Source organism: Pyrus communis, chromosome 1, assembly GCF_041283825.1.
Source record: "Pyrus communis isolate YQ-2024b chromosome 1, ASM4128382v1, whole genome shotgun sequence".
NCBI lineage: Eukaryota > Viridiplantae > Streptophyta > Magnoliopsida > Rosales > Rosaceae > Pyrus > Pyrus communis.
Window position 1 is genome coordinate 14,041,524 of NC_142565.1, and position 26,288 is coordinate 14,067,811.

The following is a 26,288-nucleotide window of genomic DNA, read 5'->3' on the forward strand; positions in this document are numbered from 1 at the left end:
CGATAAACCTCAACCCAAATTCCTTTGGGCCAGGTCACCCAGCCCAGCCCAACCAAAGTGAACCGGCCCAAAACCCAAAATCGGACCGACCCAAACCCTGAGCCTAGCCAACGCGTGGACCTGTGCGTGGGCTCGCGTGAGGGCGAGCCTTGGTCGGACGTGGAGCACATGCGCCTCCACCTGAGGTACTGTGCTCTGCCGCCGTAGACGACGACGCCAGTGACTTTTTCGGCCAACTTTCCGGTGACCCATCTCGACGTATGGCTGTCGGGGCCACCGCCTTATGGCCGCGCATGCGGTGGCATGTGGGGTACCAGAGGTCCCCCCTTATGTTTTTAGATGTCTTAAATCCGTTTATGACGTCCGTTTTTAGAAATTCAATCGTTATGGTAGACTTTTATTAATTGGACCCTTTTATGTGCTTAGGTGCAATTATTAGCGGCGTTTCCATCTCTTCTATTTCGCACGGCTCTTCAATGACGGAGTATTTGTGAGTGGACCCCTTCTAAAATGCATATTTTATTATTAGAAATGCATAAATGAAAAGCATGATTAATTGATTACGTTTTCTAAAACGTTTATGAGTAAATTGGATTTACGCTTTATTACATTCAAGCTTTATTGATTTTATGTTCTTTGTAGTATATATGATTGATGACTATATACTATGAAGATGTTTTAAGATATGATATTTGAGCTACTGAGCTCCGTTGAGATATCTGTACTTATGTTTGGAAAGATTATGTTCAATGATTTTGTGCTTATCTAGTGGTCACTCTTCTGCCTACGGGAGATGATAGTTATATTGGCTTTGGCCGGGGGTAGGTTGGTGGCTTCGGCCAGGAGATACTTATATTGGATTTGGCTAGGCGTAGGTTGGTGGCTTTGGCCGTAAGATACTGATATATGATACCACTACATAGCACACTATATAGATGTATATATGTTTTATGAAGGTTTTATGGCATGCTAGGATTTTCGGAAAACCTATTACATATTATACTACTAAGTTTTCATAAACTTTGGGGGTTAGTACATTGTTGAATAACTGTTTTAGTATTACATATATATCAACTTGGTCTACTCATGTTTTGTTTTGCACCCCCTCAGGATATAGGAACGAGGCATACAATTCGAGCTACGAGGCATTCCCCTACCAGTGATTTTGTGTTGTCCACTCTGCTTTTGACATCACTTGTAATAACATCTTCTGCTATACCTTCCCCTTGTATTCTAAATTAGATGTATGCTCTGAACATGTCATGAATTATCACTATCATTTTATTTGACGACTGAATATTATTATATTATTTTGGTAAGGTTTATATTTAAATATTACATTGTGTAGTTCGCGGGAAATTTATATGCATGTTTCACTTGTTCTCAGCATATGCATTCATTAAATGGCTTGTGTCATCCTCGGGTGTCGGTCAACACGTGGCCATCCCGTTGTCCTTTGGACATTGGGATCGGGGTGTGTCATGTACGCTTAAGAGGCTTTTGATGGTAAATGGACTTTCCGTAGGAGCTTTGGTGCAAGGCCAATTGGAGGACAAAGTTAAGAGGCTGAAGATCTATGTGTCTAACTTTCATAATTTTCCATGAATCCAATTGTTCCAATTCCACAAATCAGTCCCGTGAAAGTTATATTCCTGTAGGAACTTTGGTACAGGGCTAATTTGAAGTCTTTCTCGATTTTTGGTAAACTTGATTTTAGTTTTCAAAAGCACTTTGACATATCTTAGAAGCTTTTTTTTTTTTTTTTTTGAAAAACACCTGTCACTGAGGGTGGGCAACGGAAGGGTCGGCTCGGATTTAACCTCAATCCACTGGCCGATCAAGGGGTGTCGGTTTGACAATCATCCAAACCATTGCCGGCAGGAAAAATTGGTTGACTAACCCACCCGGCCCAATAATTAGTGGGTTGGGTTGGGTGGTTTGGTGGGTTGAGACTTGGAGTGAGGGATAAGGGGAGATTACATAGAACAGTAAGGGAGGAGTAAGTAGTTATGACTGCACGCTGAGCTTAGAGAAGCATTGGATGCAAGAAAGACTATAGGAGAAATGTCTGTAATGGAGGTTTTTATCTGTGAATTGATGCAGTGTGCTAGTATATTAATCACAATATTTTGCTAGTCCTGAAATTAAGCCAACCCAAGCATGCCAAGTGTAAAGTCAAAAATAGTAGTTGACCAAAAAGAAACTCAAGTGGTAGATAATAGAAATCCATCATTGGCTAAACAATCATTTGGTTATGCCATTTTGGGCTTTGCTCTAACCGAAGCTATTGCATCGTTTGCCCTAATGATGGACTTTTTATCTCATCTGTATTTCGATCGAGGTTGAACTTTCATTCCTACAACTATCTTTTTGAAGCAAATAATTCACAGTGCTCATTCTATAGATACTGTAAAAGCCAACTTCGTGAAGGAATTTCCAATAGGGATGAGAAAGAGCAGTGGTTGACAATCATTTGCCAATTCTCTCCTTTTCCTTTTTCTCTCAAAAAAAAAAAAAAAAAGGCTTGCTCTATACTTCTGTCAATTGCAACAACTAAGGAAACATAGGCATATGGGTCAGGTTCGAATGGGTTGTTAATGTTGAAAACTGACCTCAACTGCTCCCTCCAATGGGTTATGTCCTAAGTTTCAATTTTTAAGAGTGTAAAACCGACCCAACCCAACTTATCATAGGTGGGTTGGTCGGTTTGGGTGGGTGACCCATGAAAATGCCCACCCCTACTTGTCACATGCTTTTCAAAAAGAAATTCTAAGTGTTTTCTTTAACAAGCACTTAAACTTCTAATAAAATTTTAACATGTTTCTAATACAAACTTCAAGCACAAGCAAATAAGCTAAAAAATACTTCATAAAGCAATCACAAACCAGCATTTAGACTTACCCGGTGCGTATTCCTACGTATTGCTTCGTAAAGCCTATGTGTAGTTGGCCAAAAACAAATACGGGAAATTTTATTTGAACCCATTTAACCTCTTTCTACACCCAACTTACTTTCTTCACCCATATTGTTTTTTTATTAAAGAATTAATTTCTCTTTAAACCCAAATTTATTACCTAAACTATCCTCTTAAACCCAATTCAAAATGTAAAGTTATATGTACACCTACTCCTTTTATAAAATAACATCTCTAATTGAATTTTTTTTTTCTTCAAAGAGGCGTCCTTTGCCCCTGTATAATTGCATATGACTAGCATTTTCATGGCTGCTTTTTTTCTTTCTACTACCAAACCCATCCATAGACTTGGGATCCAAGAAATCCTTCCATAGATTTGAATTTTCCAGAGAATGCAATGCAAGCTCCAGTTCAGTCCATCACTTTGCTAGAAACATTTGACCTTGACGCTTTGGATTTGGATGGAGACATGCCACCTGCTAGTTAGTGGTCAAGGTTTATGTGGTTGGGCAATCTTTATTTGCACCAAGAATCAAGTTATATGTCTTTGCACTACTAATCAAAAGTCCTTGCAATGGTGTTTTGGGGCGTAGACAGACGACAGAGAAAAACAAATACAATATAATATAATAAGTATGAAACTTAATCCGAAGATGAAGCAAACAAATAAAATATTCATAGATCGAGTCATACCTTAGTTGGAAGATTCAAAACTTCAAAATCACCATTCATTAATAGAAAAGCTTATTTTTCTCTATGAGAACTATTAGGGTTTTAACCGGAATGAACGTATGATAAACAAATGATGATGCTAAGGTTTAATTATAGTGTTTGGGTTTATTGAAAAATTTAATAGTAATTATGCAATAGAGTAAAATAGATAATTAACATTTAAAATTTAAGTTGGGTGTAAAAAAAGGTTACACGTTTAATTAAAATTTCCCAACAAACACAGGATTACAAAGTCAAAATTGACCCTCAAAAACCCTAACGGCCCATTCCCAAAACCCCACTCTTCTTCTTCGGCTACAATTTTTCACAGAGCTACCAGTATTGATGATTGAACTCGCATCGCAGTTAATCTGACTCTGGGAAGAATCAATCTCGCCAATTTTAACAGCGAAAGACAATGGAAATTGACAGAGTCGACGGACGCACACCAAACCAGTTGAGACCATTGGCTTGTTCTCGCAGCGTCCTCAACCGCGCTCATGGCTCTGCAAGTTGGACTCAAGGTTCTTACTTCACCTCAAAATCCACATATATTCTCTATCTGCGCAATCTGGCCATTCTACTCTGTATTTTTAGCTTGTCTTCTTCTTCAATGGGCTGGCCGCCTTTTGGAATATTATTGCTACTGAAATTCTGTTTTTATTCAAAATTGCTGAAATGATCGGTTTTTCAGTACGTGATCAATATTCAATTGATATGTCGTCGATAGAGGTGCAAATCAACCTATTAGATTGTTAATGGGTAATCATCAAAATCCCTTTTTAGTTTGATTACGTAATATGGTGGTGAGATTGGTAGTGGTGATGATGGTGTAATGCACCTTATTATAGTGAAATCAAAGTACACCTGTCTTAATGGTTACCTAATAACAATCCAATGTGTTGATTTGCCACCTCTGTGATCCATATTTAATTATGATAAGTCCAACAGTTGAGATTTGGTTTCTGATTATTTTAACTGATTGCCCAATTTAGTTAATACTTTTTTGTGGGTTTTGGCTAAAATTTGGAATTTCATTTTCTTTAACTGTGTTTATTATTGGTATTGATATTTATGTTTAGGTTTGTTTTGTTGGTTTTTAACTTTCTATAGGAGATACGAAAGTTCTTGCTGTTGTTTATGGACCTAAAGCAGGAACAAAGAAGAACGAAAATCCCGAAAAAGCTTGCATAGAGGTTATTTGGAAGCCTAAAACAGGCCAGAGTGGTGAGTTTTCGCCTCTACTAACTTACTCTTATTGCTCTGGACTGGACAATGTGTACATAGAGTGCGGCGAATTCTGTTCTTTCTGTTTAATTTGAACATTTTTTTTGCATGATATAGGAAAACTTGAAAGGGAATATGAGATGATATTGGAGAGGACCTTGCAAAGCATCTGCATACTGACTCTAAACCCAAATACCACAACCTCGGTCATTGTTCAGGTGAGGTGATTTTATTTGTATGAAATACATTATGTCCGAATCGTAGTCATTGTTTTGCAGAATCAAGTAGTAGATCACTTTAAGGACATGTTAAATTTATGAGTTTTAAAGGGCTTATGGTGCAAAATATGGACATTGGCCCTTGTTACGTAGACAGGTAAAAGTTTCCAGGAAGTGTAACTGTGGTTTGGCTTTTGAGCCTGTGCATAGAAATGCATCCGCCAATTATAAGTCATGTATTAAAGAGACAGGCTAGATTATGTAGTTTTTCCAACCCGTAAGATGAATAGCTATGCAAAACCAGTTTACTAATTGTTGTCTCCCTAAATGCTGATTTTGTTTGAAGTTATGTCCATCTAGTAATATAAGCTCCCATCTCTTGTTTATCTTCATGTATGCGATTTTGACCTTTTTATACACCCAGTAACTGAGTCACCGAATACTTCTTCAGTTTCCTTGGGTATTTGTTATTAACTCGTTTACAGCTATGGTCAAGTTATCATCCATTTGTTTAAAAAGTGTTATGTTCTGTTGCAGGTTGTCAATGATGATGGTGCTGTATCCTTAAACGTTTTGCATTTTTTGGACATTGGGAGTATAAAAATAATTATAAAACCTTGGGGTGCTGCCTGCTGGTAGTGTTGTTATTCTCTGGGTGCCTTTCCCTTTCTCTCTGATCCTAAATGACGGCATTACAACGTCCCTTGGAGGTTAAATCAGTTAATTGACAAAATCAGACTAGTCTTCCATGTCAAAGCTCAGGATTCTCAAGCTCCTCAGGTAAAAGGTATTTTAGAACTCCCATGGAGTGAATTCATGTTACATAAGGTTCCATACTGCACAAGGAACAGGTATTTTTTTTTTTTTTTTTTTTTTTATGAGTTGAATAACCTCGAGGCATGCAATATCTTGTTTGACATTTGCACATATCCAAGAACATGTTAGCTTCTCCCTTTCTTCTTTGTTATCTTCTATACGTGTTGATACAAGTAGAAGTACCTTAACAACTACGTGTATAGCTTCTCCCATGTGCCATAAATGCAGCGTGTGCTGCCCTTGTTGATGCTGGGGCTCCTCTAAAACATCTTGCTGGTAAATGAGACCTATGTTTTGCTCTTCTATCCTTCGTTTGATGAATATGTCCTGAGGTGTTTTTATGTTTTTTGCAGTTGCCATATGTTGTTGCCTGGCAGAGAGTGGATACGTCATTTTGGACCCCAGCAAGCTGGAAGAGCAGGTTTTTCTTAGTTCATCTCTATAAACATCTAATTGTAGTTCAATTATACTCCAAAATTCTATAGCTTCTTTAAGGAGGATCGTATTAGCACATACATGTCTTCGTTACATATCCATTTTCTTTAAGGAAGTGAGGCACCAAGCTATAAGCTTTCCAGAGTTATAGAAGCTGGGTTGTTTTCATATCTAAATGTGTGCACGTGCTAAATGCAGTTATATTTGTATAAGTTGAACCTATGTACTCCATCCTTAACCCTTCCCTTAACCTGTTTCTTTTACGGCACATCAATCTCTGTATGTGAGATGTTTGAATTTGTGTATTTTCGTTGTCTCTATATTGGTAATACCTTGAACTATGACTTGTTGCGCCCTCAACCCATACCTTACCTGGTGATTCACAATCTTTGGCATTACGTATTTCTCCATCCTTAATGGTGTTTGAATTTGTAACGGCAGAAAATGAAGGCGTTTGCGTACTTGGTCTTCCCAAACGCTCTCACAATCCTTCAAGGAGGATCACAGGTGGGAGGTGAACCCATGGAGCACGGGATCATCACCTCGGTGACCCAGGGAGCAATGTCAGGTATTTACCACTCTTCATCTCCCCTCTCTAATCTAACAATATGGGAAATTTCCTGGTGTTTTATGCTATACTGGTTGTGTTAGTAAGATTTACGATACTTGATCCGACCAGTCCTCACTCTATATTTTTCCAGTCGACGACTATCTTCACTGTTTAGAACGAGGGCGCGCTGCCACTGCAAAGATGTCTGCATTTCTCCAAAAGAGCTTGCAACCACTGCTATCAGATGGTTGAATTTGAATCTACATCCTGGAGATTTCGTGTAGCATAAAGTCTCTGTGGCTAGATTTCGCAGCCCTACTCGATTATCTTGAACCCCTATGTAAAAACATTTTTTTTGTACTCCACTGTATGAACCTACAGATCAATGTAATACGGTTACTTTCAATGTAGCCCTTTTGTTAATTTTGGAAGAACAAAAAATTAGTGGTTATAATACAGTAGTAATTACTCTTATAAAAAGCACCATTGCAGAATAACACATGATTAATTTCGAACAATCAGCATTACATTGGTAGTAATTTTGTATAATACATACATAAATCCAGACCCAGCAAAATGAACCCAAAATAAAAGGGGAAGGCTATGCGCACCAAGTGTTCGATAAAATGTCGCAGAGAGCGACTGTTTTTTTTCACTTCCGTGATGGCAGGGGAGAGGGAGAGAAGAGTCGGGCTACGTATTCCTGTTGCTCGCGGAAGCGTCGTTTGAGGAACGTTTCGAGGATCTCCATGACGGAGACGAATCGTTTCATGTCTTCGAGGCGACGGCTGAGCTCCGCCTCACGAGCCCTGGCTCGCGCCAGCCGCGCCTCCGTCTGGGCAAGGCGGCCGCGCAGATCTGCGACCGCCACCGCGTTGTCGTTCCGCGGTCGGACGGCGCGTTGTGGGGTCGGGTTGTCTCTGGAGAAGGGTGGTTGCTGACCGTAACACATGATTTGATTGATGAATGAAGGTTTGGAAAGTGTTTTTGCTGCTAAAGGAGAAGAATGAAGATTTTTATTTTCTTTTGCCAACTACATTCTACAATATCGAAATTGGGCTGAGTTTTAAAAGGGAGGACCTTGTACTTAATACATTTATTTACATAAATTATATTGATTGTTAAATACTCTATTAAATACATTTAAGTATTGTTGTCAAATTTTAAAAGAATTTATAAATTTTAAATTAACTCCTTTTTTTTTTTTTTTTTTTTGTTAAGTAAAAGCGATTGTTGTTTTACTATATTAAAAACGGGTAATGAACTTTTTATTTCTTATATCTTACTTCAAAGATCATGTCTACTAAACCCAAATGCAAAACCATATTGACCGTTGGAAATTTAGTATTTCTTTGTAGAGAATTCATCAATTTTCCTCACTACAAATGAATGTTATAATAGCTTTTGGATTTGTCTAACTTTTTGCAAGATGATTTATGAATGATGTACTAAAATACAGACTGTTTGGATCATTGAAATACATTATAAAATGGGCCTACAAAATCGGTGTCAAAATATGTATCAAAAGCATATGTTCCCAGATCATAAACCATTAGCAACTTTTTGCAAATATTAAAATGATATAAAAGATAGCATCCAAAAGATTCTCAATGGTCAATCCAAGGAGATTTCAACAAAACACAAAGGCCAATCAGGCCAAATTAATTACCATCATGCTAGGTAAGGGATTTTGTTGGCGTGGAAAATTTCAGGTACTCCAATTCTCCACCAACAAATAATCTTGAACACATTGAGAAGCCTTGGACACCATCTTGGCAACAATGAGGGCGGGGGGACCTGCAAAAACAAACACTCTGATGCTCAAGTCAGTGTTTGTTCAGAATGCTTATAAAATATATAACGATCTTATACTCTCTTTTTCCCCCATTTTTTCTGGTGGGATTATTAGCCTTTTTATAGGCATTCAAGTCTTGGGCTCCAAGTCCCACTTTCCTTCTATTTCTCCATGTTCCACATTCCACATTCCATGAAGTATCTGATTATGCTCCTTTATTTTAGCCCAACTCCTTATGTTTAGCATGCTAGTGGCTCGTTTAGTGGAGTAATTTTTGGCTCCCACATTGCCTCGTTTTTTTTTCCTGCAAACATATATCATTTAGGGTTTGTAGAGGAAAAATGTTTTCTTTGCAAAAATTCATTCGACTTGAGATATCATCATGAGTTTAGCCTTTGGCTACAATCATAGTTTAGCTTGTGTCTACAATCATAGTTTAGCCTTTAGTTACGATCACACAGTCATATATTATCCTTCGGCCATGATCAATTGGTTATAACTTAGCCTTTTATTATGATCTCATGATCATAATTTAACATTTGGCTACGATTATACGGTCATAATTTAACCTTCGACTACGACCAAAGGGTCAATGTTTAGCCTTTGGCTACGATCATAGGTGAATGTTTAGCCTTCGGCTACAATCATACGGTCAATGTTTAGCCTTCTGCTACCTTCATACGGTCATAGTTTAGCCTTCGGCTACGATCATAGGTGAATATTTAGCCTTCGGCTACGATCATATGGTAATGTTTAGCCTTCTACGTTCATGCAGTCATAGTTTAGCATTCGACTACGATCATAGGTGAATGTTTACCCTTTGGCTACAATCATACGGTCATAGTTTAGCCTTCGGCTACGATCATAGATATTCGACCCGACCCGGACTCCACCACATCCCAAGCACAACTCAACTATAGCACGATATTGTCCGCTTTAGGCCCCGACCATGCCCTCATGGTTTTGTTTCTGGGGACTCACGAGCAACTTCCCAGTGGGTCACCCATCATGGGATTGCTCCAGCCCAAACTCGCTTAACTTCGGAGTTCCGATGGAATCCGAAGCCAGTTAGCTCCCAAAATGCCTCATGCTAAAGGAGGTGGGCATGTACACATATGAGGCATAGAGGATCCACTCCTATGGGCGATGTGGGATCTAACATTTGCAAATCCTTACTTAAAATGAGTCATTTACAAATTTCACATAAATGCACTTGCGATGATCGTTGATACATTTCTATTCTCCTTTGGTTTTTTTTTTTTTTTTTTTTTTTTGTGCAAGTGGTCATTTACCACAGCAGTGGAAATGAGTTAAGCCCTTGCATGACGACGTGGGTTTGAACCCCGTCGATGACTAATCTAACATCCATCTAACATAAAATATATCATCCGACCAAAAAAAAAAAAATCTCCTCTCTTTGACATTTTATAATTCAGTCCTTAATAACTTGGTTTCAATCCCATAGCACTCGTAAATCATTTAGATATGAGGCTAAGTTGGATATCTTCCCGCCACTTATTACTCGATCTAGTGATATTCCTCTTCATTTGCAAGTAAGAGGTCTTAGGTTCGTTTCTCGCCAAAGCCGAATTTGAACCACATTATTGCTTAGCCCATTGTGAGGCTAAGCCCATCTCTCATCCCCCTTAGTGTAGATAATATTGTTTGTTCAAAAACAAAAAAACAAAAAGTTGGACATCTTCCCAGCAACACAAATTAGGGGTGGGCACAGGCCAGTTGGGACATAAAGGAATCGGCCATGGGAGAACAAGTTTCCCCCAGATGTAGTTACCGTTTTCCTCGGTCATCATCCTCAAGACGTGCGAGTCAAGAACAAGTAAAGAGCGCTGTGAAATCAGCTAAGTCGGACCAAATTGAGTGGACAACAAGCAAGTTGTTCCCCTTCATCTTCTCCAATCTATTTGATCCAACAATTTTCTTCGATTTGGAGCACCATCAAAGATTCAAACTTTACAACTGCATTACCACAAAGATTGAACATTTCCTCTATTTTTCTCAGCAATCAAAGAGACAATATAAAAAATTGAAAATACTTGATGGTTAAGATTCTGAGGGAGAACTAAACAAGGATGAATAGGTGAAAGAATGGGAAGGATAAGTTTAATCTGGATATGGGTATTCCCATATTAGACAACGAATATCGAAGTTAATTTTGGGGCAAGATTGAAGGTTTAAATCTTCTTCTTCTTGGATAATGATTCAAAATTGAAGAAATTAAAAAGGACGGCCCCTCGCAATTTTCGTCTTCTTAGACGGAGAAGATGACTAATTTGTCGTTCAACTTCATCGTTCATCCCTTCGAGTTCGACACAAAGAGAAACTAACTTCATCGTTCATCCCTTTGAGTTCGACATAGAGAGAGAGATTAAGAATCAAGAGGGAGGAGAGTTAGTTTGGACTCTGGAGAGAGAGATTGAGACGGAGGAGATCAAGATACAAGAGGGAAGATTGAGGAGAGAAGATTCGGTCTGAATTTGGGAGAGTCTTCGGGAAAGTAAACTGAGTGAGGCTAGGCTTGGTGAGGCTCGTGTGTTTGCGTGAGATTTGAGCATACAGGTTCAATGGATATGGTCATGTCTTTAGAAATTTGGAACCGACCTGCCCTGCTTTGTTTTTTATATAAATAATATAGACCTGTCCCCAATCCGTACCGAACTGCTAGTACCTGCCCCTACCCACGGGTCCATGCCCATTTGCCCACCCCTAACACAAACTCGAAGTTCTGAATATAAGATAAAATATTTGTAATCAATTGAACTGCAACTTCTTACTTTTATATTTTTTAATTTAAGCTAAAATAGTTTAATAAAGGTGTAATTAGGGCTGGGCAAACGGGCCCTGGACCCGCGGTTAGGGGCGGGTCCAAGCGGATCGGGGCGGGTACGGGGCGGGTCCTATTTTTAAAAATCTGAAACGGGGCGGGGCGGGGCGGATCCATGTTATTTGCGGGGCGGGACGGGTCGTAATTGCTGAGGAAACGGGTCCCCGACCCGAACCGTTTCCACCTTCCAAAAATTTAAGATTTAATCTGATCCGTTGATTAAAACCACGATCGCACGATCGCACTCAAGAGTCTCTCAGATCAGACTCTCAGTCTCAGACAGTCAGACTCTCCCAGAGACTCCCACAGTCGACACTCGACAGTTCCCTTCCCCCACTCCCCAAATCTCCTCTCCTCTCTACTCTCTCATCTCAGAGTCAGACCTCGATCGCTCCCATCTTTTTCCATCGATTCTCCACCCCTACTGACTCGACTCGACTCGACTCCTTGAGACTCATAGTGAGTCTGTGACTGTCGACCTCGACTATGTCTGTCGACATTACATCAATCCTCCCCAATCGTGAGTTCCGACCACCACCACACGGTCGACACCAACCTCGCCGTCGAGAACACTACCATCATCCTGCAAATTCCTAGGTAATTTATGAATTAGGGTTTCTGATTTGGGAATTTAGGGTTTTTGGGGCTATGATTGCATAAGCTTTTCGATTGATTATATGGACTGCTGCGATTTGATTACTAGCAGAAACCTGTTTATTGGTTTTGAATTTTATGGATCTGCTTATAGATTGTAGATTTTAAGTTGTTTGGTTAAATTTGCAGAAATTTAAGTTGTTTGTAGATTTTAAGTTGTTTGGTTAAATACTTTGGTATTTAAATTTGCAGAAAAATTTCGAATTGTTACAATTTTTGAACTAAAATTGGTAATTGAAGCTGCAATCTTAATGCATGTAAGTCAAAGCCAATTGAGGCTGCGAGTGCGGCAGAGACCAGGGAGCCCGCGCTGCAAGAGAGGGACTTGGCGGTAAAGGAGGTGGAGAAATTAAGGAACATTGTGAAGAGACAGAGGAAGGATTTGAAGGCCAGAATGTTGGAGGTTTCGAGGGCTGAGGCTGAACGGAAGAGGATGCTTGATGAACGCTCTAAAAAAAGGTTTGAGCTTTTTTTAAACATTTGCATACTCCAGTACATGATTTGGTTGGGTTGAAAACTTGTTTTGTAACGTTAAATTTATCATGGTATGTCATTATCATCATATTTAAGAATGAAATGAGCTATGTAGATTATTTAGAGAGGAAACACGGTGCTATTCCTCTTTGCAAGGTTTATTTGAGAATAGTCTTGTTGTTTGAAAATTTGTGTTTAGTTCATTGATCCACACAACAAAAAAAATAACCCCTTTTTTGGAAGGCCGTGTAAATTCAAATGATATTCACAGCCACAGGATAGTATTTCAAGTTATTCAATGCGGATTGCGGGCTATGTTGATATATCCTTGATCTTGATGCAGGCATAAGCAAGTAATGTTGGAGGCTTACTATCAACAGTGTGATGAAGCGGAAAAGATATTTGCAGAGTATCATAAACGTCTTCGTTATTATGTTAATCAAGCAAGGGATGCTCAAAGGTCAGGTGTTGATTCATCTCTTGAATTGGTTAACAGCTTTGGTTCAAACAGTGAAAAGGAAGCTGTTTATTCAACTCTTAAGGGCAGTAAAGCAGCAGATGATGTGCTTCTTATCGAAACCACTCGGGAAAGAAACATCCGAAAGGCCTGTGAATCTCTTGCAGCACATATGATTGAAAAAATTCGCAGTTCTTTTCCTGCATATGAAGGAAGTGGTATTCATTTGAATCCTCAGTTAGAAGCAGCCAAGTTAGGTTTTGATTTTGATGGGGAATTACCTGATGAGGTCAGAGCTGCAATAGTGAATGGCTTGAAGAATCCCCCTCAATTGCTTCAGGCAATTACTTCATACACGTCACGGTTGAAATCTTTAATTTCCAGAGAGATAGAGACAATTGATGTTAGAGCTGATGCAGAAACTTTAAGGTAAACACTTCCTTGTCAGTCTTGTTGGATATGAGGAATTTATTCACTTTTCTCCTTGCCTTAGCTTCTACAGACAAGGCTGTTCAACTACAAGATACCTTCGTCGTATTTTTTTAATAGTCACTGAGCCAAAGATTGGTGTTAATATGATCTCCCTGCCCTCCCCCCTCTTTTTGTTAATACTTGCAGTGATAGGTCCATTATTTGTCATGTTTTTATAACATTTATCCTTAGTCTTTGCAAGGATATTCAATTAAAAAGAAGTTTTCTTTAATCTATTCTTTCAAATCAATCAACTTTCGTTCTTAAATTAAGTGTGGCGTAATTAACTGGTAAATTGGTTTTAAAGTAATCCTTGTGGATACAGTCTCATGCTTGCATATATATACTATTATTGATTTGCAGGCTTGTGAGTAACTTAATTTGGATCTTTTGAATCTCTATTTTTAGGTGTTTAAAAGTCTACAACATCCAGCTGCTTGATTTAAAAAATAATGTGCAGTTTGCAATCTGTGCAGTTTTTTGTGCAGATTGCAATCTGTGCAGTTTGCAATCTGTATTCTGTACAATTTTTTTTTTTTTTTCAAACAACCAAAAAAAAAAAAAAAAAAGGACCTGTGGACCCGGCCCGAACCGGCCCGTTTCAACCGGGCCGGGTAATGTCCGGTTCTTATATTAAAAAATGTAATCCCTGACCCGGCCCGGCCCGTGCCCAGCCCTAGGTGTAATAAGTTACTTGGGGCCTGGCCCTTCGTTTTGTTCTTTAGGCTGAGGTGGAGCCCAATTAAAATTGGGCCTTGTGCTCGGGAACTTGTTTGGGCTTTGGATACAATAGCTGCAATTACACTCGTGTCCATTCCTCATGGGTTGCTGATTGGCTGGAAGAAGAATCCCACTGTTTTTGTTTCTTTTGTTTTCCAAGTTTTCAAGGAAGCGATAAGCTACTTAAAAGTCAAAAAAGCAAAATGGTACCAAATACCAACCGTCGTGTAAACCCAAATGCCAAAAACCAAAGTTGCTGTTTGTATCTTTCTGTTCCTCCATTCTTTTCGGATTTCTGTATCAGCTCAAATAAAATAGTGAAAATACGCTGAAAATACCGTTATGTAAGCTTATTATATTATGACATGTGGACTATATAATAAAAGTATATTAATAATTTGAGAGATATTAGGCAATTGATGATTTCTTTTTAATGAGAAATTCAGGCACTAACTACTACCCCTGTATATTTTATAAAGTATGATCTAAAAAGTAATAATGCTTGTATTTTTTTAGTAGAATGAAAACATATGAGGACCGTACTCTAGTTTGAGGCTTTTTTTTTTTTTTTTTTTTTTGTTAAAAAGAGACAAATGTTGGTAAATCGCGGTTATTCATCTATTTCAAGGGTTGAGAATACTGACAGAGACATTTCAGCTCCCTTGACCATAGTCCAGCAAACTCACCAGCTTGTGCCTCGAGCCCGAGTCTGCCTTGCTTTTTGTATTTTGGGAGTCGAAATTCGCGCTCTTACTGCTGGACTATTTGCTGTGGTTGTCAGCATGAGGTTCTTTACTCAACTAACTTATCTAATCCAACGGTCCAAAACCCCTTTCATTTTCTTGGTCAAGGTTCCTTCCTTCACCCGGAGTCCAAAAGTCACTTGATTCTTTCTGGGGGTCATATTTTCTTTATCAGCAGCAAACGTTGAAGGAAAGAAACAAAAAAGAAGAAAAATGGTTCCTCATACGATTGATTTGTTGAAGGAGCAGCTTCCGGTGCACCAAGAATCCCTGCTGCTCACCGGTCACACCACCACCGGCCTTGTCCTCGTCGACCTCGTTAATGGCTTCTGCACCGTTGGTGCTGGCAATTTGGTAATTTCAGTCTTACCCTTCCAGACGTTTTATTTTTCAGGATCAAGATAAACTAAATTTGTAAACTAAATTTATAAGCTAAATAATGTGTTACTAATAAAAATAAGCACGTCAATCAACAACTAAGAAATAATTCAATCATCAATTTTCATGTCATTTAGTTTACAAAATTTAATCTACAAATTTAATCACCCAACCGTTAACCATATCAAAAACAACAATAAAATTTTGCCGACCTAGGCGTATCCAAGTCAGCTAGAGTTTTCTGTAAAGTTTAGATTAGAATAAAGGTGTATTCAATTGGGATTTTGAGAGATTTTAATTTTTTAATGAATCGAAGGGTGTTTAATTAGGATTTTAAGTGATTCGCTAAAATTCAATTTGTATTCAATTATAATTTTCAAAATAGTTCATTAAAATCCTTAAGAATCCAGGTGGATTCAAATTCAATAAGGATTTTTAAAAAAGTTTATACCATTTTACGTGAATTCAAGGAATTTGTTTTAAAGAATTTTAAAAAGTTGAGGAATTTGAGGGAATTAGAGAGATTTCGTAGTGTATTTTAAGCAATCACAAATCTCGTATCTTCCACCGAGATTTCGAGGGAATTGAATCAAAATTTTATATATTATTCACTACAAATCAATTAAACTCTATCAAAATCCATAATTTATAAATCCATTAAATTCTTCAAAATCTCAATTGAATACACCCTCCTAAATGAACAGTATAACCAATACTGAAGATTTTGGATGTATTACTCTACATCTTTGGTTGGTTTCACATATGAGATTTGGACGGATAATTTACTGGATTTAATGTATGTTGAATGAATAAAATGGATACCAACTTCCACACGTTTTGGGATGGGGATGGATAAGTTTTCTTCCTTACTAAACCAATTTGTTTAACAAACATTGAATTCAGTGAGTCATCCTATCCAACGCAATCTTAGACACCAAACGCAGGCTATAAGTTTTTGTACATATAAAAGTTTGTATTTTTAGTGGAATTATATCATTTTTATGCATGTGGGAATTGGCAATAGGCGCCAAGACAGCCTGATAAGCAAATATCTGAAATGGTGGAAGAGTCAGTGAGACTAGCCAGTGTTTTCTGTGACAAGAAATGGCCTGTCTTTGCTTTCCTTGATTCTCATCACCCTGACATTCCTGAGCATCCTTACCCTCCTCATTGCATTGTTGGAACTGATGAATCAAATCTAGTCCCAGGTACCCTTTTTTTGTTTCTGTTTTCGATCTTTTTCTTTCCGGTTATTGCTGTAGCTCTCTTATGTCTTGTTATGTTAGTAGCTCTCTTTTAATGATATTATTACATACACAGACCTGCAATGGTTGGAGAACGAACCAAATGTGACACTTAGACGCAAAGATTGCATTAACGGGTTTCTAGGATCGATTGAGAAAGATGGCTCTAATCTGTTTGTTAATTGGATTCAAAGTAATCAGATAAAAGCTGTAAGCATTTCCTAAACCCCAAAATGTGTTCATCCTCTTGTGATTTTGCAGTTTGTAATTGATGTTGACTCGCTAGTTGGTGCCTGTCAGAATTCTATCATTTCTGTCTAATTTTGCTATTTCTTGTTCTTGTTTTTTAAGATCTTGGTTGTAGGAATATGCACGGATATATGTGTGCTAGACTTTGTATGTACCACTTTGTCTGCAAGAAATCATCGTCTCCTTGCCCCTCTGGAGGATGTCATTGTGTATTCCCGTGGTTGTGCCACTTTTGATCTTCCAGTTGAAATTGCAAAAAATGCCAAAGATGTTATAGCTCATCCCCAGGTACTTCAGATCAGATCGTTTTATCGTTACTCGTTGTCTTGTTCTGATATGTTATTTTTTACTTCTCATTTTCCCTTTAGACAGTGTATACATTGGAAATTTTTCTTTAAAAGCCACAACTCTGACCAGATAATTTGAACTCACATGATTTAGGATACCTAAGATTGAGACAGCGCTGAATTTGAATGTTAAAATGTAATCCCAGAAAGTATAAGGTATAAGCAAGGGGAATAGAGAAATCTGTCTTCTTTCTGCTTCTTCTTGCCTTCTTATTTTTTTTTGGTTTGCTGCGTCAATCAGATATAAATTCTGTGTGTCAAAATGCCTGTATGTGTCATTGACGTGTGTTCTGTGAGTTGATATTCTCATTAAGTCAGCAATGGATGTATTAAGATGCTAAGTTTTGAAATGACGGTAGATAGGTAATCCCATTAAGATCCATCGTCAAGTGCAGAATGCTGTCAAGTAACAGAGTTCTTAATGCTTGATATTTTGAATGTTTTTTCCAGGAGCTGATGCAGCACATAGGCCTTTACATGGCCAAAGGAAGAGGAGCGAAGTTAGTGTCAGAAGTGTCATTCGACACAAAAGAGCCATGATCCTATAGAGATTGGCATTGAAGCCTTCTCTTTCGCGAGGGGTGCCCGTTTCTAAAGAGTGAAAGGATGTTCTCTATATGTTAAGTGGGAGGTTACATGAAAGGTTAGCTAGAAGTGGTGCATGTATAGAAATCCCAAAAGCTTTACAACTATCGGTTGGCAGCTTGAAGGATCACAGAATAAAGACTTTAGAATTAGATTTGTGACCAATAAATGTATAGGAAAGCTTTACATCTTTCACTGTAGTTCACTGAATGATAAGGCAAATTGTATGATCATGTATGCTGTTCGTGCTATTATGTGGAAGTGGAACGAAATCCTGCAGTTTCATGCTTCATTGCAACATAATGTATGAAAATTTGAGTTAAAGACCATGTTTTAATGGTAATAGATGGTTTAAATGCTCCTGCTGTTTGATACTTACACAAGCTACAATAATGTATGGTAATTAAATGACATGATCTCCCAGAAAGAGAGGATTAAAAAAAAAAAAAAAATCCCGAAAAGGAAGGAGACCCAAAAGAAAAGGAAAAAAAAATGGAGGAAATCTGTCGAAATGCTGTTCAAAAGTGGAAACGAAAGCAAAGAAAACAAAATGCACACAATGAAACGATCTACAGCTGAGATGACTTAGCTTTTGAATCTTGGTATCTCTTATGCATTGCAGGGGCCACAACGGAGAAGATTGATCGCTTTTGCTTCTTTGGTGTGACGCCAAATATAAATGACCTCAAGGGAACTCGTGAACGACTCTCAGAGTGAGCCAGCTGTGGAGGCGGTTGCTTCTTTGATCCAACGAGCCTGTAATCCTCGTTCAATTTTGCCATAGTTTTCTCTATTTCAATTTGGAGTGCGTTAACATGATCCAATCCTGCTTGCAACTCATCTGCAACCTTGTTATTCTCTTGTTTCATATTTAAAATTTCGCCTTGGAACTTTGCAGCTTGGTAGCTTGTAAACTTGAAGTCACCATCCTCAGCACTTGTCTTCAGAGCCTTTGTTATTTCTTCTTGAATGTCGCACAAAGACGTGAATCTGCACTGCAGTTCGTCCTTCAGTAGCGCACCCTTTTCCAACCAAACATTCAGTTCAGTTTGTATCTCCATTAGGTGCTTGTATATTGGTCGTGCATCTGATTTCATAGAATATTTTGCATGACTACTTCCATCTTGTTTCTTAGTTTTCTCCTCAAGCTTGGATATCTCAGACTGCAAATCTTGGACGGTAGTTTCAAATTGTTGTACTTGGTGGAATGAAGCGCTAAATTTTAACCAGAAATCCAAGTTCTCCTCCAACAGTTCATCAATGTTCGATCGGAATTTTTCTTCTATTTCTGAAGTTCCCTCAAATTCGTCATCCTCTTTCCTATCTGCTGAAATACTTGTCGCGGTCTGCTGGGTATCTAAAGCTTTAAGCTCTTCTGAGTCTTTACTTTTACCTAAACTCTGTAGCAGAAGATCCAATTTCTTATGCAATGATTTAATCTCTTCATCTTTCATGGCACTGGCACTCTTCAGTTCTTTTATCTGCACTGATGTTTCAAAGAGGTCGTTCTCTGCTTCGCTGAACTTCTTCTTCAGATCCTTGTAGTTCCGAAGAGTTATCGTGTACTCTGTCAATAGAATCTTTTCTCTGCCCTCCATCCCATTCACAAACAATTTCTGCCAATCTGGCTCATCTTCGTTCCTTGCTGCTTGTTCCACAACTTCGTTATTAATTTCTGGAGATTCACAAACATCTTTTCCTTGATTTCCAGCGGAAGTACTGAGAGCATCTGTAGCTGTTAGAGAACCATCAGCAGGATTTTCTGTTTGCTTATGCTCTATGGACTCTTTGGACGGTCTCCCTTCATCCAGAGATTCTTCTTCTTTTCGCTGTGAAACTGTAGCCTTCAGTTCCTCATCCAACTTCGCTTCCTGCACTACCTTGGAGCCAGCAACAGGACTAACCGACTTTTCAATTTCCGGGGATTGAGAAACTTCTTTTCCTTGATTGCCGGCAGAAGTACTGAGAGCATCTGTAGCTGAACCATCAGTAGACTTTTCCATTTCCTTATGTTCGGTTGACTCTATTAACGGTCTCACTTTAGGTGGAAGTTCTTCATCTTTTCGCAGTGAAACTGTAGGCTGAACCTCATCTGACTTCGCTTCCTGCAGTACCTTGGATCCAGCAACAGGATTAACCGCATTTTTACTTTCCAGGGATTGAGAAACATCTTTTCCTGCAGAAGTACTGAGAGCATCTGTAGCTTTTACAGAACCATCAGTAGACTTTGCCATTTCCTTATGTTCTGTTGACTCTTTTAACGCTCTCACTTCAGGCGGAAGTTCTTCATCTTTTTGCAGTGAAACTGTAGGCTTCAGTTCCTCATCTGACTTTGCTTCCTGCAGTACCTTGGATCCAGCAACAGGATTAACCGCATTTACTTCTCCTTCAAGCTGTTTCTGCAACTTGGTTTCGACAAGAGATTCCTCTTTTGTTTCTGATGAGCCTGTGACCTTGACCTCCTCATCTGGCTTCACGGCTTCCAGTTTATGAGAAATGTGATCGAGGTTACAAGTCGCTTCAGTAAAATGTGTCTGGAGATTGTCATTCTGGTTTTCAACACTTTGGTTGAGATCCTGAACTTCATGCAGCTTTTCCTCCATTTCCTTCAACTTTTCGCTCAAGTCTTTCTTGTCACCGACGAGAGTTGCCTTGTCACCTTCCAGATTTTTAATCTGTTCTTGAATCTCATCATTTTCGCTTCTTAGTCTCTTGACTAGAGCAGTCTGTGATGAAACTGCACCCTCTAAACTGATCACCTTAGTCACGAGCTCATCAATCTTTTCTGCCATTTCCGCAACAGTGAGAGATGAATCTGGTGCGGCGTCATAGTGTTCCTTAATTTTCTCCCGTAACAACTCTAATTTCTGCTTCTGATGGGCTGCTTTGTCCACTTCCTGGTCCAAGCTTTTCTCATTTGCTGCATTTACAGATTCATCCTTTGCATTTGGCTTTTCCGGATTGGGTTGATCAGGATGAAACTCATTCTTAAGAGTCTCTAAGTTCTTCCGGGCATCCTTAACCCTTTTCGACTCAACCCTCGCTTCCTCAGCTGTAGTTTCCTGTTTTGCCTGCAATTCAACCAATGTCTGTTGGCATGACTTTAAAGCAGCTGCTGCCATCAAATTCCGAGCCTCATTATCTTCAATGACCGTTCCATCACCAAATTCATCTTGCAAAACGCATACTTTCTCCTGCAATCCCTTTATTTGGTTCTCAATTTCCCAGTACTTGGCAAGTCCATTCTCGTACGAACTCTTTACAAACTCTTTCTCTGTTTGTAGGGACAGAATCTGTTTCTGCGTCTTGTCAATCTCTTCACGTGCCTGAGGTTTAGTCAAGCCGGATTTAGGAACTGTTTTAGCAGACGTCGATTTCATTGATCGCTGAGGCTGCAGCTTATTTTTCTCTGTTGCTTTCGTGAGAAGACTCCTTAAATCCTTAGTAGGACCCTTCGGGGGAACGTTTGGGATGTTCCCTTTTGAGATATCTGGAGGCCTCCTAGGCGTTTTAGTCGAGGGATATTCATCTTCGTCATCCATGGCAAACTGAACTTGTTCCGGGAAAACAGAAGCGATTGTGTTGTTGGCATTTTGTAGCTCTGTTGAAATGTGATCATATCGCTCAGCTAAGGACCGGTAAGCTCTGTATGTTTCTTCGACGAAGTGTATCAGCTCCGGTCTATTTTTGAAGTACATTTCTGCTCTCTTGGCAAAGGAGTCTCCATCCTCTTCAATGAGTTTAAGCACACTCTGCACCTTTTCCTCCATATCTGCAATTTCCATAATACTATACGTTCAATTCTCAGCAGACAGATACATACAACCTGTTTTCGGATAAGCGAAAAACTAAACATGACAAGCAAAAGTGCAGCAGCTCCTGCAGAACCTTCGACGACGATGAATGATTGTTTCAAGTTAACCAAAATCTAATTAACAAATTGTTTGTATCAGTTGCAATATTTGGAAGATTTCAAATGAAATATGAAGGCGTTCATAAATCTCAATGCATGCATGCAGCTATATATTCTCTCATATTAATTATATTTTATGAACCAAACAAATTGAGTTAAAATCTTGTAACTCTAGTACACAAATTCTATCTCTGAATCCATTTGGATCAGATCCAAAATATGCGGATAGCCAAATCATCAAAACATATCCAATAAACAAGAAGCAAAAACTCGTTTAAGAGCGGATGCGATTAGTATAGGTTCAGGGTTCGATTTTCTCCAAATCTACTCGAAAAAAAAAAAGAAAAACAGGAAGGTAGGCGGGTGGGTACCTTGGAGGTTTTGATCGAGCCATTTGGATTGCTTAGTTCTGATGTGGCTGGCCCACCACCATGAATATGCATTGCTTGCAGCTCTCTGCAACATCTTTCTTCGTCGTCGTCTTCTTTCTCTTCAGACCAAAACCATGCAACCCTTCTTCTCTAAACCAAAACACCAACAATATTAACTAACTTAATTATTGTTAATTAATGTTTAATTAGGGAAATTAAAAGAAAAGAAAAGAAAAGACAGACAGACAGACAGAGCGAGCTGGAGGAAAGAACGTGCACTGGAATGTGCTTGCACGCCACCAACTCTGTCACCTTTCTAATATTAGGATCATGGAAGGGAGCAAACCTCGCTCCGAATATTTTGTTTTGTCAAACCACTTCCTTTTATGAAAAACATTAAATTTTTTCATTTTTTTACTATACGATATTATTTAAATTAAGTGGATGTGAGAGTGGACTACGCCTCATAATGTGTTAGCAATAATATAACTCAAATTCGCCTTTGGATAAAATTAAACTTAAGATCTCTGACTTACAAGTAAAAAAAATATCATTAGAATATAATACTAAGTAGCTGAAGAAAAAAAAATTAAAAAATAAACGGACACCAAATATGTAAAATAAAGTCCCTCAATAGAAAGAACACCACCGGCAATGGCATGTTTGCTTTTTCCAATGGCACCCATTTTCGCCTGGGCCGGCACAAGTGACTTTTTGCCAACTATTTGCCTTTCTCTTCCTCCTTTTCAAATTTTCAAGAAATTAGCAAAAACAAATATAAAGTTGGCTGTAAGATGTGTCAAATTATCAAAAACATAAATAGTTACGTTGTTTTTCTATGAAAATATGATTAATCGTGTAACGAAAAATAAAGTTGAAAAAGAAAATAACTAAAAAAGAAAGAATAGTTAATTATGAGTAATTATTTTCTAATGAAAATTTGGGTGCAGAAGGCGTGCAAGTAATGTGTCACCGACTCTAGTAAAATAAATCTTTAGGAAGCAACCTAAATTTGATGGGTGGGCACCCCATTCTTAAGGACTAAGGAGGGTGGTCCTTTGGACAGTTTGGCGGACATGAAACAGACTTGGGTGCCCAAATCATTGGAACAAGGACTGGACGGGTATTTCTGTTATTTTGGAGGGATGCTTCTTCTTTTCTTTGGCATGATGACATGGGACTCTAGTCTAGCCTATGCCTATGTAGTTGTCTTGTTGTCTTCTCTCAAAATCACATATTTGGGATGGAATAACAACAGCGAAAAAGCAAAAAAGCAAAAAAGCTAAAAAGCAAAAAAGCAAAAAAAACTTTATATATTTGAGGAATGCTTGGTTGAGTTGGTTGTTCAAGGATAGCGAGAAATTCTTTTTCAACATATTGCATGTACAATTTTTGTTGGTTTTTATTTATTTATATTTTATGTTTATAATTGAAATTGTTTATAGTATAAACTATTTTGTAAAGATCATTTTTGTAAGAAATCAATAAAAAATCAATGGTAACAAATGGAAAAACAGTTCATAATACTTTTACTAATTTTTATCATTTATTTTTATATAGTTTGAGTTTGATGATCAAATGATGTTATATTTTATTGATTTTTGCATAGATGGTTTTTACATAATGATTTATAACATTAGTGTCTGGGTTAATATTTGAATATTGGATTTGAATGAAGAATGGCCCAAGGATGCCAAATTGAATGAGGACTTGCCCGAAGCCCAACATCGAGCCCAAAAACAAACTAAAGCCCTCTCAGCCAAGGCATAGGCCATGTGCCTATGACTGAAGTGACAACTGACAGAGACCAGTTCACTACCAACCAAAAAACACTTTCTAATGGCATAAAGGTGTAAACACATGATGACTCACAGCCTCTAGGAGCCCTCGGCCAAGAACAAAGCTCTAACAGTGGGGCCAAATCACCTATAAAAGGAAGATGAGACAACAAAAACAAGGACACTCAAACAATCAATCAAACAACATACAAACTCCAATCTCAACCTATATTTGCATCCAAAAAAGCTAAAACCAACCTAGATTCAGTCTTTTTAGTCATAGTCTCCTTAGAAAAGCTATCTTTTGTCTAGTTTAAAAGCTCTACTACCTTCCCTAGTGTTGTAGTATCGATTCCCTCGTGTAAAACTTGTTTACCATCCATCCCTTTTAGCATACAATCCCTATAAACTCAAAGAAAAATGGTTGCAAGATGTTTAACCTTACCCGACAAGGTGAAATCTTGCCTAAGTCTCTTTGTTTATCCTTTAATTTATTAGATATATCGTCTAAATGTACTTTTCAACATATATTTAGGTTATCACTAGTTATTTCCTACTTAAGAGTCTCATTTGCACCTAGATCTAGTTAACTTAATAAACCTATTTTCATTAAGAATAATATGAAATGGAGGAAATGGTTTAAAGGGCTCTGGACTCCCTTCATTTGAACATACAAGATCATACACTAAAAGTCCTTGTTTATAAGGCAAGAAAAAGAACTTAATGCAGACTTAAGTCATCTGTGACAGTCTTTTGATAACAAGAAGTTTGAGTAACTTGGGGCACAAGTAACTACTAAAAACACATCTATTTCAACATCTGGTATACTAAGATAACAGTGGCACGCCTAACACTTTGTTAGTTTTGATTGTGAGTCTCAAGGCTTACACCTAAGGCCCCACAAAAGCACCTTTCAAACTAACTTCAAACTCATTTTGCAGTATACCAAGTAGCAAGAGATCACCCCACGACCAACATCACCAAAAGTGTCATTCACTCTTAGGGAGTTGTGCGAGAGGCCATCCACCTTTGCCTCGAACATAGTTTTGGCATGCCTAGTGGAACCCATTTTCTTGTATGCCAAGAAGAAGAAGGAACGAGAGAACCTTCAGGTGGAATGCAGAGATGTTGTACAGGCCATCTTGATGTCTACCAAGGTCAAACGTGGCAGACCATCAAGAAGATTTCCCTCCCTACGAGGACTAGCTATTCTGGAAAGCCCGACTTCATCTAAGAAGTCAGGAAGAAAGGTGACCAATAAAGACTTGCAAGCCACCATGGTGCAAGCATTGAAAAGTATGGAGAAAATTTCTCTGAAGACTAGAGGAGAAGTGAGTAGACTCTGTTCTCTTACAGAGAATCTGCAAAGAAGATTTGATCTGGAATACTCTACCCCAAAAAAGGGTTATGCTAGGGAGGTGATGAGAGAAACAAGTCCTGAGAAGGAACCAGTGATTCGCCTATTCCCTTTGCTTGAGAGAAAAAAAATAAAAAAAATAAAAAAATAAAAGATAAGAGGAAGAAGAAAGTTGAACCTGGAACCAATCAACCAGGAGTAGAAGAAATCCTAGAGGCAAATTTGCCCGATCGTTTATTATTTCCACCATATAGTAGGGGGCAGGTCGAGCATAATGGAAATAAGTATGGGATGACTCATCAAATTGGGTAATCCAGTGAAAGGTGTGATCTTAGTTGCGGGTAAACCTCCTTCTTATAAGCCACCACTATTAGCTGATAAGGGAAGAGAGGCTAAATGGAGACAGCCTAAACCAAATAAGAAGACTTTCTTGGGCAATGATCGTAGCCCGAAGTGGGGACCTCCTTACATTCCACACAATAATGCAGCTAATCAGCAACTTAGAAATGAGTTGGCTAAGCTAATAAGGATGATGGTCCAAAATGCCCAACCATAAGCTCGCCCGCTATTCAGGATCACCTACTAGAAACCCTACCCCGAGTATATTGATGAGCAGAACCCTTTTCCCCTCAACTTCAAAATGCCCGCATTCCCAACCTTCAGTGGGGAGGACTGTAATGTGTCATTTAGAGACCACATTTTCAAGTTTTTCAACTACTGTGTGGCATTTGAAGACAATCCTAACTACAAGTTGAGGTTGTTTAGGATTCGTTGGTAGGCCTAGCATCTTAGTGGTCTTCTTTATTACCCCCCCTAATTCCATTACCAACTGAGGGCTAATGAAGATGGTTTTCCACGAGCAGTGTTATAGGGTAAAGCTCGAGATGACTATCAATGACCTAGTTAAGGTGAAACAATATGAGTACAAGTCCATAGAGGACTTCATGATGAGGTTTAAAAAGACAAAGATGAGGTGCCAATTCCTTATCAACCATGCCCAACTTATATCCATTGCTCAGAAGGCATTGAGACTGCCCTT

The 26,288-nt window shown here is 38.5% G+C and overlaps 4 protein-coding genes and 1 pseudogene across 5 annotated transcripts; 3 read left to right on the forward strand and 2 right to left on the reverse strand.

Annotated features, from left to right (window-relative positions):
* Positions 1-3,875: 3,875 nt before the first annotated feature.
* On the forward strand, positions 3,876-7,368 carry LOC137720407 (exosome complex exonuclease RRP46 homolog). Its single transcript, XM_068459475.2, has 8 exons — positions 3,876-4,149; positions 4,739-4,852; positions 4,970-5,070; positions 5,608-5,628; positions 6,090-6,162; positions 6,240-6,307; positions 6,763-6,889; positions 7,023-7,368. Exons 1-8 carry the CDS (start codon positions 4,044-4,046, stop codon positions 7,121-7,123), a joined length of 711 nt encoding a protein of 236 aa, XP_068315576.1. The 5' UTR covers positions 3,876-4,043; the 3' UTR covers positions 7,124-7,368.
* On the reverse strand, positions 7,358-7,939 carry LOC137720408 (protein SKIP34). The gene has a single exon (XM_068459476.2). It carries the CDS (start codon positions 7,821-7,823, stop codon positions 7,524-7,526), a length of 300 nt encoding a protein of 99 aa, XP_068315577.1. The 5' UTR covers positions 7,824-7,939; the 3' UTR covers positions 7,358-7,523.
* A 4,246-nt stretch (positions 7,940-12,185) lies between these two features.
* On the forward strand, positions 12,186-13,702 carry LOC137719859 (AUGMIN subunit 5 pseudogene; annotated as a pseudogene). Its single transcript, XR_015961849.1, has 3 exons — positions 12,186-12,259; positions 12,403-12,621; positions 12,980-13,702. The product of XR_015961849.1 is annotated as an AUGMIN subunit 5 pseudogene (transcript).
* Positions 13,703-15,040: 1,338 nt separating this feature from the next.
* On the forward strand, positions 15,041-18,186 carry LOC137720756 (nicotinamidase 1). The gene is made up of 5 exons (XM_068459871.2): positions 15,041-15,381; positions 16,430-16,613; positions 16,726-16,859; positions 17,001-17,186; positions 17,696-18,186. The coding sequence occupies exons 1-5, from the start codon at positions 15,241-15,243 to the stop codon at positions 17,783-17,785; spliced, it is 735 nt and encodes a 244-aa protein (XP_068315972.1). The 5' UTR covers positions 15,041-15,240; the 3' UTR covers positions 17,786-18,186.
* On the reverse strand, positions 18,144-22,456 carry LOC137720755 (protein NETWORKED 2D-like). Its single transcript, XM_068459870.2, has 2 exons — positions 22,115-22,456; positions 18,144-21,602 (listed from the first exon to the last, which is right to left on the reverse strand). The coding sequence occupies exons 1-2, from the start codon at positions 22,206-22,208 to the stop codon at positions 18,400-18,402; spliced, it is 3,297 nt and encodes a 1,098-aa protein (XP_068315971.1). The 5' UTR covers positions 22,209-22,456; the 3' UTR covers positions 18,144-18,399.
* Between the last annotated feature and the right edge of the window lie 3,832 nt (positions 22,457-26,288).